At 46.3% G+C, this 14,939-nt stretch overlaps 1 protein-coding gene and 1 non-coding gene across 3 annotated transcripts in view; both read right to left on the bottom strand.

The window, feature by feature from the left end:
- Positions 1 to 11,501, bottom strand: part of IARS (isoleucyl-tRNA synthetase) — a 274,838-nt gene extending 263,337 nt beyond the window's left edge. For both annotated transcript variants that reach the window (XM_014524559.2, XM_025215174.1), the window contains exons 1-3: positions 11,378 to 11,501; positions 8,357 to 8,455; positions 155 to 280 (exon numbers count right to left, since the gene is read on the bottom strand). In XM_014524559.2, the coding sequence (XP_014380045.1) occupies positions 155 to 273 (119 nt within the window). In that variant the 5' untranslated portion in view covers positions 274 to 280; positions 8,357 to 8,455; positions 11,378 to 11,501. The remainder of the gene's footprint in view (positions 1 to 154; positions 281 to 8,356; positions 8,456 to 11,377) is intronic.
- LOC112551852 lies at positions 5,436 to 5,570 on the bottom strand. The gene has a single exon (XR_003096168.1). It is a non-coding gene; the product is annotated as a small nucleolar RNA SNORA84 (small nucleolar RNA).
- Positions 11,502 to 14,939: the final 3,438 nt, after the last annotated feature.

Below are 14,939 nucleotides of genomic sequence, written 5' to 3'. Positions count from 1 at the left end.
ATGGTAGCCATTGTTGATGGTGCTGCTGGCTAAGACCAAGCTTTGCAAAGCAGCCAAAGCTGTAGTGACTGGGGAAGAAGGGGGGAGACCTACAGCTAAACCAGCTCAGTTAAGTTTCATACACACTTAACATATCATTTAAACAGCTTCTTACCTAGGTCTATTTTTTGACTGTTTCAAGCATTCCTGAAAACAATTAAGTTGGCTCCAGAACTTCAATATCTTCTCCTCCTCAGCTGGAAAGCAAATATTTTCTGCAACTTGCTGAACCATTCTTTCCCTGCCAGAACCAAAAGTTATCATACATGAAAAGTTTTGAGTTTAAAAAACACAGAGGATCAAGAGCTTTGCAAAGACAGCTTCCAATGTACTTATTTTAAAAAAGGTCTCCTGTGGGCTTATGATGTACATCCTTAAATTCTGTGCCAGAGCTCAAGAGCTTGTTTCAAAAGAGTTGCAAAGGTAAGCAATACATTTTAAGCATCTTATACACCACTATTACATGGGAAGAATGAGAAAAAAAAAGTAAAATGATTCTCTGTTTCCTCTTGATTATGCTTGTTAGTTGTTAACAGTTCCCTGATCAGCTTGGAACTAGCTGCCCTTTCAGGTATATTTTGGGCTAACAGCATCGTTCTCAGCATATACTGTAAACTGATTATGTTAAATGGGTTTAAGGTTGCTGAGAGACCGAGTTCATTGGTCACTGACTTCTCTTCCATTTTACAGGTCCAGCTCCTCCTACACATCATAAAAAAATTAACCTACAGCCAGGTTGAACGTTCTCAGTAGTACCTAAAAATAAACTAGAATTTAGAACACTGATCTAATAACTGGTATAAAACTCCCATACCAGCAGTTAAGAATTACAGAACAATTATTATTATTGCTATTAGTTAGTGTTCAGATTTATAGCCTGTACTGACATGTGAAATGCAACATCCTGCCCGACACTGAAGTTTAAAAGACCCACTTTAAAAGTCATATCTTGTGTTCAAAATGGAATTCACAAATAATTCAAATAACTGTACTTATTTCCTATTCTCAAAAATTTCCCCCAAGACAGATATGTAGTAGTAGTAGTAGTAGTAGCAGAAGATTCAATCATTACTGATACAGACTACAAAAACTCATCGCTAGCTTGCTTACCAGGATTGAGTGTGGCAGAATTAATAAAATATCTGCACAAAGTTTTAGCTAGCACTTATGAAATATATTATCCTACAAGACAGAGATATGTAGGAGAGAAATCATGTTTGCTGTAGGGGAAGTGACAACAGAAAAAGTAGAGTAGCTTTCTCTCTCTCTATCTGGTCTTCCTTCACAATGCCAGCTGCCAATTAGAGTTTTACCAAACCACCAAAAGTGGTGCAAATGTTATGCTTTTCTTAGTTTTACTCAGCTTTACAAAGTAGCAGCGCACAAGCTCTACCCAGAAAGACCATGTCTGCTGTGCAAACCAGGAGGTAAATGAGGCCTTCTTTAAACCGCTGACAGAAGTTTCCAAATCACAGGACCTGGTTCTCATAGGGGACTTTAATTATCAGGATATATGCTGGGAGGCAAATGCAAGTTGTCCAGCACTGGTCCGGACCTGCAGAGAGCAAACCAGGAAAGCCAAGGCTGCAACATAACTCCAGCTAGCAACAAATATCAAGGACAATAAAAAGTCCTTTTTTAGATATGTGGGGAGCTGGAGGAAAAACAAGGGCAATATTGGACCCCTGCTAAACAAGATGGGACAACTGACAACTGCCCAGGAAAAAGCAAACTTCTTAAATGGGTACTTTGCGTCAGTTTTCCACCAGTCCCATGGGATGCACCCGCCCACTACAGCACAAGGAGGCCTGGGTGAGGGAGATTCCTTACCCTCCATCAAAGGTGACTTCGTGAAGGAACACCTTAAGAGGATGGACACCTTCAAGTCAGCCGGCCCTGACAGTTTAGACCCCAGGGTACTCAAGGAGCTGGCAAGCACCATAGCTCTGCCCCTGGCATGGATCTTCGAGAGCACCTGGCGCTCCAGTGAAGCGCCCAATGATTGGAAGAAGGCCAATGTCGTCCCTTAAAGAAAGGGAGGAAAGTGGATCCAGCAAACTACAGGTCCATCAGCCTGACCTCTATCCTGGAGAAGGCCTTGGAAAAGATTATCAAAGAGGCTATCCTTAACAGACTGGTCAAGCAAGACCTACCCGCAATAAACCTGTGCTGGGTATCCCTCAGGATGTTGCCATCAGCCAGTCTCATTTCCTTTTACGACCAGGTGACCTATCACCTGGACAAGGGGGAAGAGATTGATGTCATATAGCTGGACTTAAAAAAAACCCTTCGATCTGGTATCCCACGATCACCTCTTGGCAAAACTGGCAAACTGCGGCCTCGGCCTCACCACAATCCGCTGGCTGGGGAATTGGCTCCGCAGTAGGACCCAGAAGGTGGTAGTGGACGGAAGTCAATCGCCATGGTGCGCTGTGACCAGTGGGGTCCCTCAAGGCTCTGTCGTAGGGCCTATACTATTTAACATCTTCATCAATGATGTAGACATTTGTGTCAGAAGCGAACTGGCCAAGTTCACCGACAACACCAAACTCTGTGGTAAAGCATCCACACCTGAGGACAGGAGGGTGATCCAGGCTGACCTCAACAGGCTCAGGAAATGGGCAGACAAGAACCTGATGGCGTTAACACTGAAAAATGCACGGTTCTCCACCTTAGGAGGAAAAACCTGCAGCATCCTTATAGGCTTGGCAGTGCTACTCTGGTTAGCACTAGAGACCAAAGAGACTTGTTCATCTTGTGATCAATCATGAGCCCCGTGAGCCTTCAATGCAATGCTGCAGCTAGTAAAGTGAGCAAAACGCTGGCTTGCATCCACAGGTGCCTCTCAAGCAAATCCCGGGACGTCATTCTCCCGTTGTACTCGGCATTGGTGAGGCCACAGCTGGAGTACTGCGTCCAGTTTTGGGCTCCACAATTCAAAAAGGATGTGGAGAAGCTTGAGAGAGTGCAGAGGGGAGCCACATGCACGATCAAAGGTCAGTAAAACAGACCTTATGACGAGAGGCTGAGAGCCATGGGACTCTTCAGCCTGGAAAAGCACAGGCTCAGGGGCGATCTGGTGGCCACCTATAAGTTTATCAGGGGTGCTCACCAGGATCTGGGGGAACGTGTGTTCACCAGAGCGCCCCAAGGGATGACAAGGTCGAATGGTCACAAACTCCTCCATGACCGTTTCAGGCTGGACATAAGAAAGAACTTCCTTACTGTCCGAGCCCCCAAGGTCTGGAATAGCCTGCCACTGGAGGTGGTTCAAGCACCTACTTTGAACACTGTCATGAGACATTTGGATGTTTATCTTGCTGGGATCCTATGATCCCTATTGACTTCCTGCCCCTGGGGCTGGACTCGATGATTTTCTGAGGTCCGTTCCAGTCCTAGTGTCTATGAACCTACGGAATTCTTGGAGTGTGCTACGGATAACTTTTTGATGGTAGAGTGGCTAACTTGAGGGGAAACACTTCAACTTGCTGCTCATAAACAGGGAGGAATTGGTGGAAAACATGAAGGTGGAAGGTATCTTGGGTGACAATGATCATTAAATGATAAAGGGTTCAACATCCTAAGGGGAAGAAGGAAGGAGAGCACCAGAACAGTACCACTGGATTTCAGAACCGACTCCAACAAACTGAAGGAACTGGTGGGCAGGATTCCCTGGAAGACAAGTCTGAGGGGAAAAGGATTCCCAAATAGCTCACTGTATTTTAAGGAGACCCTCTTAAAAGGTGCAGAAACAAGCTACCTAATGAAGCAAAAGAATGATAAGTGCAACAGGAAGCCAGCCTGGCTAAACAGCGATCTCTTCAAGGGTTGATACTCAAAAAGGAATCCTATGAAAAGTGGAAATTTGGTCGTACTAGATACATATACTAAAGAAAAATATAAAAGTATTGCATGGGCTTCCAGGAAATATTAGGAAAACTAAGGCACAATTTGAGATGCAGCTGTCAAGGGACATAAAAGGCAATAGAAAGGGATTTTAAGTATGTCAAAAGAAAGAGGAACATGAAAAGAAATCATAAGTCCCTTACAGAATGCAGAAGACAATCTAGTTACGATTGATGAAGGGAAGGCTGAAGCATTTAATGCCTTTTTTACTTCAGTCTTCACTAACAAGGGCAGCTACCAAATGAAAAAGTGCAGTTGGCAAAAAAGATAGGGAAGGAGATAAGCAGCCCAGAGTAAAAGAATAGATTAGGGATTACATACAGGACCTAGATGCTTTTAAATCAACAGGGCTAGATGGGATGCACCTGAGGGTATTGAAGGAATTAGGCAAAGTAATTTCAGATCCATTAGGTATCTTCAAGAACTTGTGGAGGTTGGATGAGATCACACACAACTAGAAAATGTCAAATATGGTGCTCATTTAAGGGAAGAAGGAGGATCCAGGGAAATCACAGACAAGTCAGCCCAACCTCCATACCTGGAAAGATGATGGAACAGGTCCTCAAGCTATCTATTGTGAAGCACATGGAGAAAAACAAAGTGATTAGGAACAGCTAGCATGGATGCATCAAGAGCGAGCCAAGCCTGCCCAATCTGATTTTCTTCTATGATAAGGTGACAGGTTATATGAATGAGGGAACAGCACCAGATCTGATATACTTAGACTTTAGTATGGCTTATGACAGTCTCCCATGATATTCTCAAAAACAAGCTAAGGAAATACAGACTAGAGGAAAGCACTGTATATAGTGGATATTCAACTGGTTAGATCATCCTGCTCAAAGAGTAGAAGTCAATGGCTCAATGTTTAGTTGGGAGAAAGTACAAAGTAGGGTTCCCCAGGGGTCTCTCCTAGATGCTGTATTGTTTAATATTTTCATTAATAATTTGGCTGATGGGACTGAATGCAACCTTAGCAAATCTGCTGAGATTAATGACATAATTAAGCCCTGGCATTGTCATCACATACAAACCCATCTCCCGGTATTCAGCTCACCAGGGAAATGGCTAGCAGATAACAGAACCTTAACAAAGCAAAACCTCTGTGTATTCTAAGAATAAGTCCATCAGTTAAGACTTTAGTTTTATAAATAATAATACTCTGCACTTTTACAGCAATTTCCACCACAGGAACATGTTACTAATATTAATTAGCTACATGCTACCTCAATTTGACTCAGGATTTTGATCATAATTCCAAAAGGCCCACACAGCTGATTAGTGGCCAATTTGGGACTATAACCCAACTACGGTAACTGCCCTAACTTCAGACTCTTTCTAAACACATTACTTTCTCCTTGTTAGGAGCAAAAAAAAGAAGCACCAGGGATCTTCACTTCCTTCTCCCAAAGTTCACAACTCCCTTTAACTTAAGGGAAGAAGGGAGTGAATACAGTAAATATTTTTAAAGTTTTGTGCAAAAGGTACTAAAGTGTAACTATGACCGGGCTATGGAGGCTGCCGAGATGTAACAGACTCCATGCACAAATCGAAGTATTACTTTTTGCCCATTTCTACTAACTGGAGAACTGTACCCATGCAACAGCATCCAGTAACCACAGGGCACAAGCTCACATACACAGCAGACCAAAGTTTACTATTTCAGTTCTCTGCCCCCACCCCCAAAAAGCAAAAAGCTACACAGTTCCTGGATGAGCAGTGATATAGTTACTGATAATTACAGATTTGCTTCCCAAGGACAGAATTTAGGAAAGTATGAGTTGCACCAACTGCTGCAGCTTCCTGAGCCTGACGAAGGGTTTTTGAACCCGAAAGCTTGCTTAATAACTATTCTCCAACCATTTGGGTTGGTCTAATAAAAGATATCAAATTCACCCAAGGAACCTTGTCTGAGTTACAGTAAGGGTCAGTAGCCATGTGTGTCAACTTCAGGTACGTAAAACATTAAAATAGCAAAGTGAGGCTGAAAAGAAGGTGTCAAGCTCTAATGCTTGCTGAAAACTGAATGAGCTGGGAGCAGAAATAAATTTTACTGTGTTAAATATAGTTGTTTTAATGACAGAGAGAGAAAAGCAAGAATAGTACCTTTCATAATATGAAAGCAGTAAAAATCATAATCTGACCTAATCAATCTTAGTCTCTGAGTAACAACCATGTAGAAGGTAACAATGCCCCCCTGATTAGGCTGTGTAATAGTCAAGAGGCTGCACCTGAGCATGGAAGATTCATTATACAAAGAACACACTATGCAACAATTTGTTGAAAAAGTCATTCCCATGCTACATGACAGAGACACAAAATAGAAGAAACAATTCTAGACCTAAACATAAAACCTGGAGAGTCTTAACTAGAACCAATGATGAAAGGTATCGGGTAGGGGTGCACCAATAGCGATTTTGGGGGCCAATACCAATAGCCAATATTTAAGGAGGCATGTCGGCCGATACTGATCTGACAGTCAATACAGCTGCCTCCGGGTGGTAAATCTGGTGTGCTGAAAGGGGAGAGGGGAGGGAAGGGGCATGGAGGGGGCAGATCAATGCCCCCACGGTGAGGGTAGGAGCAGGGGCAGGTGCTGCCCAGGGGGGCAGAGGCGCAGGTCTGAAGTGCAAGCTGGGGGGGAGAAGAGTGGGGAGGAGGTGACTCCTGCTGCTGCTTGCACCCGGGGGGGGAGGAGAGAAAGAGGCCTGTACCCCGCCCTCCCCCCCATATCTGTTCGGGGCCGGGGGGAGCTGGAGCCAGCACTGTGTGGGGCTCTTCTTGACAGAGGCTGGGCTCCTGGTAGCACTGGGAGGGGCTACAGCCACCCCAAATGTCTCTGCAGCTCTGTTCTCAGACCTGGTACCATCAGGCACAGTCCAGCTCTATGTCCCACCTCCACTCACAGACTGGGAAGAGCTGAGACCGTGCCGGGCAGCTGGCAGCAGCAGCAGCGCTGGGAGCAGAGCTGCAATGAAATCTGGGGTGGCTGCAGCCCCCTCCCAGTGCCCGCTCCAAGCCCACACCCGCCAAGAAGAGCCCTGCGCAGTACCGAAAGAGCCTCAGAGCAGGCACTGTCGACATTGGAAGGGGCTATAGCCACCCCAAGTTTCGTCACAGCTCCATTCTCAGCACTGCCACTAGCCACCCAGAGCAGCCTCGGCTCTTCCCAGCACGTGGGTGAAGGCAGGACATGGAGCTGGGCTGCGCCTGGCGGTGCAGGGCTGGAAGTGGAGGTGCTGCAAAATTTGGGGTGGCTACAGCCCCTCCCACTGCCCACTCCAATTTCAGCCCCTGCCAAGAAGAACCACGCGGCACCAGTTCCAGCCCGCCCCGCACAGGTCCAAAGGGCGCACCCCCCCACCCGGGGTGCAAGCAGTGGTGGGAGACACCCCACCACAAGCCACGCTTCTGTCCCACCCTCCCCAGCAGTGCCTGCCCCCTCCCTCACCGCAGGGGGTGTTGATCCACCCCCCCACGCCCATTCCTTCCCCACCTCCCCTTCTGACTTACTAGCTGGAGGCAGCTCTCCATGCTGCCGACTCTGCTCCGTGGTGTACTGCGGCTGTGCGCAGCACAGGCATTTATTGGCCAAATTATCGGCCCCATCGGGCAGATACCCAATACAGCAAATTTTCTTTACATCGGTACCGATCCAATACCAGACTGATGCATGTATTCACCTCTAGTATGTGGCTATTGACTTTATATTTAAACAGCCAAAACTAGGGAACATGTGAAATCAAATCTGCTGCACAGACATCTCCAAAGAGATAAATCTAGGATACCTGTACGCTTTTCAGAAATTAAACTGACTTAATAAGTAAGGTGCTCTTTTCAAGAGATTGTTTCTATCTGCAAAAAAATTCCTGAAATATACAGAATAGCATTATTTTAAAATTGCTGCAGAAATAAGGAATCACAACAGAAGAAAAGAATCTGCTCAGCCCTCCCACTGCTTCTATCACTAACTGACCATAGCCCAATGTCCCCAATCTCAAAATCCACAAATAAAACAGCTTATGAAATATATTCTGAAGTAACTAAAATGCTATACAGAAAAACAACACAAAAAATGTGCACTATTTGATGAGCCTAGTCATATCAACTTTGCTGGCAGAAATAATTTATTTTATTCTTTTCTTTTTGATGAGAGAAACACTTGTAGGAAGATTAATCTTGATGGAATTCAAACATTTCTGGGGAGACAATATTTCCATGTGGAATGTCAGACTCAAACAAGTGCTGTTTAAAAATTAAAATGAAAGAAAGATGGGGAGAGACAGAGAGAAACATGCTACTGATACAAATATACACCTATACCTTCTACACTTTACTGGATAATTCTATAATTGAAAAGTAGTAAATAAAAAGTGGATGGGCTACTGGGGAACAAACTTTAAGCACTCACTTTTTCTTTTTTTAAACAAACAACATTCACTGGGGACAGTGCTGTTCAGTCTGCACAGGTGATGCTACTGCAATCACACATAAGCTGGGACCTTTTCACCTAAAAAAAAGGAAAAACAGTTACATGAACATCCAAACAAGGAATCTACTAAATGCTATTTAGAATGAGACTTTACCAATATGTTTTCATGTTATAGATTATTAATTCATCGGTTCAGTTGCACAATAAAATTTACAGTTAATGGAAATTATTAAGATTAATTTGTAAAAGAAGGGATCACAAAATGGCACTTTACCTATTTTGTGGGTTATAAAACAAAAATGTAAGAACCATTTTATGCCACAGCTTTCACCCAAGAATTTTAAAAATGAGGGAAAAATAAAATCTCTCTCACAGTGGTAAAATAAAATATACATAAAATATTCATATATGAAACAGTCCCAAACGGCTGATCCAATGCCTGTGGCTACCTTCAGTGGACTTGTGATCAGGCCCAATATTCCTTCAAATGTCATGCAAGCCTTGATGCTGCTGTAAATCTTCTCCCAAATGCTGTTCTGGGCCTTATCTTAAACAAATCCCAAGCCTGAAATTCCCTCCAGCACCCTATTAATGTACTTATAAATTGATCCTTTTAAAAATATAAGACTTTTTCCAGTGCATTCCATCTTCCATTGTTTGTAGGCAATAAACTGAGGCGGGGAGCACGTTCTCCAGATCTATCCACAGCAGGGGTGGGCAATTATTTGGGCCCGAGGGCAAGACAGGGAGTTTTGATGAGGTTGTCACAAGCCAGATCACCAAAACTCCCTACGGGGCTTTGGGTGGGTGGGAAGCCATGTTCAGGAGTGGAGACAGGTGGGATCCACTCCCTGCATGCCATGTCTTGTGAAGTGGGGTAGTATATGGGGGAGTGGGGGGATACATGGGGGATGGGGAGGGAGAGAGGGAACGAGGGAAACTGCCTGGGAGCCAGCCAGAGGGGAGGGGAGGGAGAAGGAGGTAGGGGGCACATACAAGAGAGCTCCTCCAGTCAGTGACTGCCCTCACAGTGCTCCACTGGAACTGAGCCTGCCTGGGGCAGCCCATGCCATGCTCCTGCCCACACCCGCTGGCCCCAGCCAACACATAGCCATAAATTTCCAATAGGACTCCATAGTCTTAAAAGTATTCAGACTTGTGTGCTTTCTGAGTTTGTTTCAACAAAAGAGGGCTCTATTACTTTTTACTCATTTTTTGACTGCAGAAAAAATCAGAGCCAGCATTTTCTAGTTGGTGTTTTGAATATAACAAGTGATGCCTTGAGACTAAAAAGGCTGAGAACCACTGATCTACAAAGGAGTCAATCAGACAGATTTTCCAAGATCTGAACCTGATGTACATGCTGAGAACCATCTCTTGCAGCTGAGTTATTCTGTTCTCCTTTTCCATAACTCATTGCACAGCTGCTAAGAGGGGATTCATATTGCAGGAAGCTTTCTGAGCCTGGATTTTCCCACCAGAATGATCTACACCAAGAGTGCTCAACCTCCGGCCCGAGGGCCAGATGAAGCCTGCAGAGCCATGGCACCCGGCCCTCGGGACTCTCCATGGGTTGGGAAATTTGGGGATGGGGGAGCAATGACACTACCACAGCCCTCCTCTGCTTCCAAATTCCTAAGCCCCCACACAGTAGGCCAGAGGTGGGATAGGCCACAACCCCTCCCTCCTTCCCCACCCCCCAGCAATGGGACAAGGCCAAGCCGCCATCCCTCAGGCAGCCAGATTGGGTTTGGCTGCCCCCTGTCTCCTCCACAAGCCAGATGGGGCCACAATGCACCTGCTCTAGGTGCTGAATAAGGACCACCAGTTGGATCTGGCCCACAGATGGACCAGGCACTGCCCATCCAGCCTGCTGGGGAAAAAGATTAGCGGTGCTCAGCCTACACTGTTAGTCTACATGAAAATTCAACCTATATACGTTGTGTCCACTGTTTGAGAACTGGAAAATGTATTTTCTCCATCAGAGCAGCTTTGCTGATGGCAGCAAGAGCATTATCTGTATTAGAACACAAGACTTCTTACCTTACTTAAAACAGGTGTTAGAAATACCAGAACCATATCTATACTACAGTTTCTGCTAATGAAACACACAGTAAAGCTGCTTATGGAGAAAATGATGCATCTCAATTTTCCATGGCAAGTTACGGAAAACTCTGTATTTTAGGCATAGAAATTAGGAGATTTAAACTAACGAACACATTGAACTGAGTTTATTTTTATCCCTGCAGGAAATCACTGAAGATGAAAAGCAAGCAGAAACGACAAAGTCCATAGCTCTTCTAAAAGTTATTAACTGAAGTGCTTCCAGCACCAATTAAAGAAATATTAGGAGAAAGTCACCTATTAAATAAATATCAGGAGAAAAAAAACCAACTATTAAAAAGCTGCACAAGGGTGCATGGCAAGGGGCGGGCACGGGAAGTTGTGCGCTTTACACAACCATCACTGCACCATTTCCACTATATTTCTAGCTTGAGCGGAAAGTCTCTGTCTGCAGGAGAGGCAGGCAGCTACCAACTCCCGCAGCCCCTTTTCCAACCGCAGAGCACGCGAGGCGGGAGCGCTGCCCCAGGAGCGGTGATGAACCCAGTACTTTCGAGCCGAGCATGTATCAGCCGCCTTCCCCAGCCGCTTCCCTGGCTACATCGGTGCCAGCCCGGGAGCAGTAGCTGCCCCTTGTCCGCCTGGCAAAGTCGCGAGTGCGAACCTCGGCCCGGGCGAGCGCCCAGCCCCGCGAAAGCGCCTCGCTGCCCAGGCCCCCACCAGCACAATCGTGCAGGGAACAGGGCAGGTTCCGCGGTGCCGACGCCCCCGCCCGCACGTGGCTGCCGCGGGGCCCGCCACAAGCCGCCCGCAGCGCCAGGCTCCTGCCACGCCCGGCCCCTGCAGCTGCTCAGGAGCTGGGCGCCCGCCCGCCCCGCCGCGCACAGGCGACCCCGAACCGGCAGTACCTCCCCTGCCCCGAGTCACGGGACAAACCTCAGCTCAGCGCGACCGCGGGCCGGGTACGCGGACGAAGCCCACCCGGGATTTCCCTGCCCAGCCCAGCCGGACCAAATGATGTAACCAGCAGAGGAAAGCATGACAGGAAGCAGCGGGGCACGCCTGCATCCTGCGGCCAATCAGCGTGCCTCGTACACAGGCTTCAAAAAGACGACGCACCATTAGAGAAGCTGGTTGGCTGGTTACTATGGCTTCTGGTGACGTGTTGGGAGGTGGGGCGGGGTTTAGAGCTAGGCACTTCCGAGCGACGAGCGGCACAGCTCAGCCAGTTTCTTTGAGGGGCGGTAAGAATCGGCGCCTCCTGATTGGCCAGGGGAGGGGGCGGGGCTTGGCTTGGCTGTGCCTCTGGGCTAGTGACCGGGGACAGGAGAGGTGTGCTCGGCCACGCTGGTAGGGCCTTCTGGGAGAACGGGTTCATTCCCGAAGGAAACGGGCCCCGGGCGGTACCTGGTCCTTGCGGGACAAGGCGGATGTCACTGCCTGCTGCACTGATGGAAACTTCCTGCCGACCCCGGCATGCGCGTGCGAAACCCAGTGTACCAGCCGTCTCGGGATGACATAGTTATCGTGTCAGTGGTTGCATTGAAGATCCGCACCGGGCTACGGACAGCACTTTGCAATGGCTGTCACATCTAAAACGGCCATACTCCTCCATGCCCTTATGCATAGGTTGTTGATAACTTGTGCTGTTGCTGTACTCCATGCTAATAGATAAAATGGGTCTTCCACACACTCTGCCTTCTCCCTAAAACTGACAATTGAGCGCAGACAGTAACAACTGAAATACTAAATTGCATTTCACTAGATTTATAATATTGATAGCGCTGATTATTACAGCATCTGCTGCAAGTGGCATTATCCATTGATGTTTTCATTTACTTTACAAAACTATTTGGGTAAAACCTGTTCATTACTTGTACAATTTATGACTATAAATAGAAACACTCAAAACTCATTTGCAGCAGAGGTTATACATAGTGTTTTAAACTAGGAGTGTCAAATGTTAACCACTCCATCCAGCGTGTAATGCTACTGGTGGGTGAGGAAATTCAGGGGTGGAGCTAACAGGTGGGGCTATCACAATCCAGGGCACTGTCAGTGCCAGGAGCACAGGCTATGTTGACACTGCCCCACTCACCGTACAAGTGCTTGTCCAACCACCACTTGCATCATCTCTTCAACAGCAGGTGGCCATTTGGTATGCTGTGAGCAGTCCCACCACAATTGCCACCACTGCCCTTCCAGAGTCACTGGCTGTCATCATTGGCTATTCCTTGATACCAGGATGATGTCTGCAGGCAGGGGGAGGGATTACAGGTGAATTTAAAAGGTGGTTGAGGAGTCCAATCCACGCTCTGCAAGTTTTTCCACAGATATGACAAGTGCTGCCTTGGGTGCGGGGAACAACTGTTGGCTAGGATGTGCACTTTCCTTCCTCCTCTGCTGTTTCTCAGCTTCCTGAACAACATGGTTCTCTTCGAAGTGGGTTGTAGCTTGATATATGGTATAGTGCCATTGAGACCTGTTACAAGCCATCACTTCCCAGTTTGTAGGGTTGATACCACCCTTCTTAAGGTATGCTTTCATGGTGTCCTTGTAGCACTTTCTCTATCCTCTACAAGTCCACTTACCATGACTAAGTTGACAGAAGAAGACTCACTTCAGGAGATGCGTCAGCCATCCACACACAATGGCCAGCCCAGCAGAGTTGATGTTTCATGATCTTTGCCTCAATGCTGGTTATGTTAGCCAAAGAAAGAACACTGACATTGGTGCAGTGGTCTTCCCATGTAATAAGAAGAATCTTCCTGAGGCAATGCTAATGGAACTGTTCCAGGAATTTAAGATGGCTTTTGATATGTCACCCACATCTCACACCTGTAGAAGAGCATAGGGATAACCACTGCACTGTAGACCAGGATCTTATGTTCTATCTGTAGATCTTGGTCAGCAAAGACATAGCAAAGCAGCTTTCCAGAGGATATGCTGGCACAGCAAATTCTATGTTTGATTTCTACATCAAGACTGACTGACTGGGAGAGGCAACTGCCAAGGTATGGGAAATGCTCAACGTTTTCCAGGGGTTCTCCACTGGTAGTTTGTTGAAGGAGGGGAGCAGCTTGCTGGGGCAGGCTGATGGAGCACCTTGGTCTTCCCAATGTGAAAAAGGAAAGAAACACACACATTGTGTGTACAGAGATGCACTTGGGGGGGGAACTAAGTTTCAAATTGTATTTCTCACAAGCATTTTTAGAAGTTTTGCCTTGAATCAAGTCATATACAGAAATAAGACTTTAATTCAGAAAGTGATTTTAAAACAATGTTCCCTTGCTCAAGCTGTCTTCTCCAGCTACTGAATGAAAGGGGTAGGTAACCTGTTCCAGTGCTTCACCACACTCCTAATGAGAGAGTTTTTCCTAATATCCAACCTAAACCTCCCTTGCAGCAACTTGAGACCATTGGTCCTTGTTGTGTTATCTCTCACCACTCAAAACAGTTTACCTACATCCTCTTTGGAACGACCCTTCAGGTAGTTGAAAGATGTCATCCTGCCACACTTTTAGCTTCTCTCATTTCTTGGAGTCTCAGAACAGCAGAGACTCCCTGTGCCTGAAGAAGGGTGACTGCACCTGAAAGCTTGCTAAGAACTTTTTTCCAACTGCTCAGTTGGTCTAATAAAAGATCACATCTACCCAAAGTACCTTGCCTGTATACAGATAGACGCTGAGCATGGCTACACGAGACACTGTACTGCGCAGTAGAGCAAATTGCTGCATAGTAAGCATCCCACCTACACGTGCAAAATTACACATACACACCCTACAGGTGCGGCCCTGTACTCCCCAGTCCAGCGATACAGCCGGCAGCCATGTGGTGCTGGAGTAGGGCAGGGGCAGGAAGGGAGTGAAATGGCTGGGGGTGGGCGGGGCTGGGCTGTAATTTGTTCTATGGGACCAGGGGTGGGCAGGGATGGGTGTAATTTGCTCTACTCAGCAGTTAATTTGCTACCTGCAAATGCAAGTAGCAAATTAACTGCCAAGTAATTACTGCACAGTAAGGCACACGTAGGCAGCCAACCAGGAGCAAATTTGCTGGATCCAGTATTCCAGGTGAGGCCTCCCAAGTACTAAGTAGAACAGAAGAATCACTTTCCATGATATGCAGGTGATATTCCTGATAACACAACTTAGTATGCTATTGGTCTTTTTTTGCAACCCAGCTACAATGTTGGCTCATATTTGGCTTATAGCCCGCTATATAAAACCCAGGTCCTTTTCTGCAATACTGCAGCCTAGCCCGTCATCCCCAAATTCATCTTTGTGTATTTGACTATTCCATCTTTAGTGAAGGATTTTGCACTTGTCCTTATTGTATTTAATTCAGTTGATTTTGGTCCATCTGTCCAGTTTAACATAGTCATTCTAAATCATAATCCTACTCTCCAAAGTGTCTGCAACTCTACACAGCTTTGTATTATCCACAAGGTTATTAAGTGTACACACAATCCCTTCTTCTAAGTCATTAATAAAGATGTTAA

This window comes from Alligator sinensis, unplaced genomic scaffold (genome assembly GCF_000455745.1).
Source record: "Alligator sinensis unplaced genomic scaffold, ASM45574v1 scaffold263_1, whole genome shotgun sequence".
NCBI lineage: Eukaryota > Metazoa > Chordata > Crocodylia > Alligatoridae > Alligator > Alligator sinensis.
This window is presented reverse-complemented; position numbering and strand designations above follow the sequence as displayed.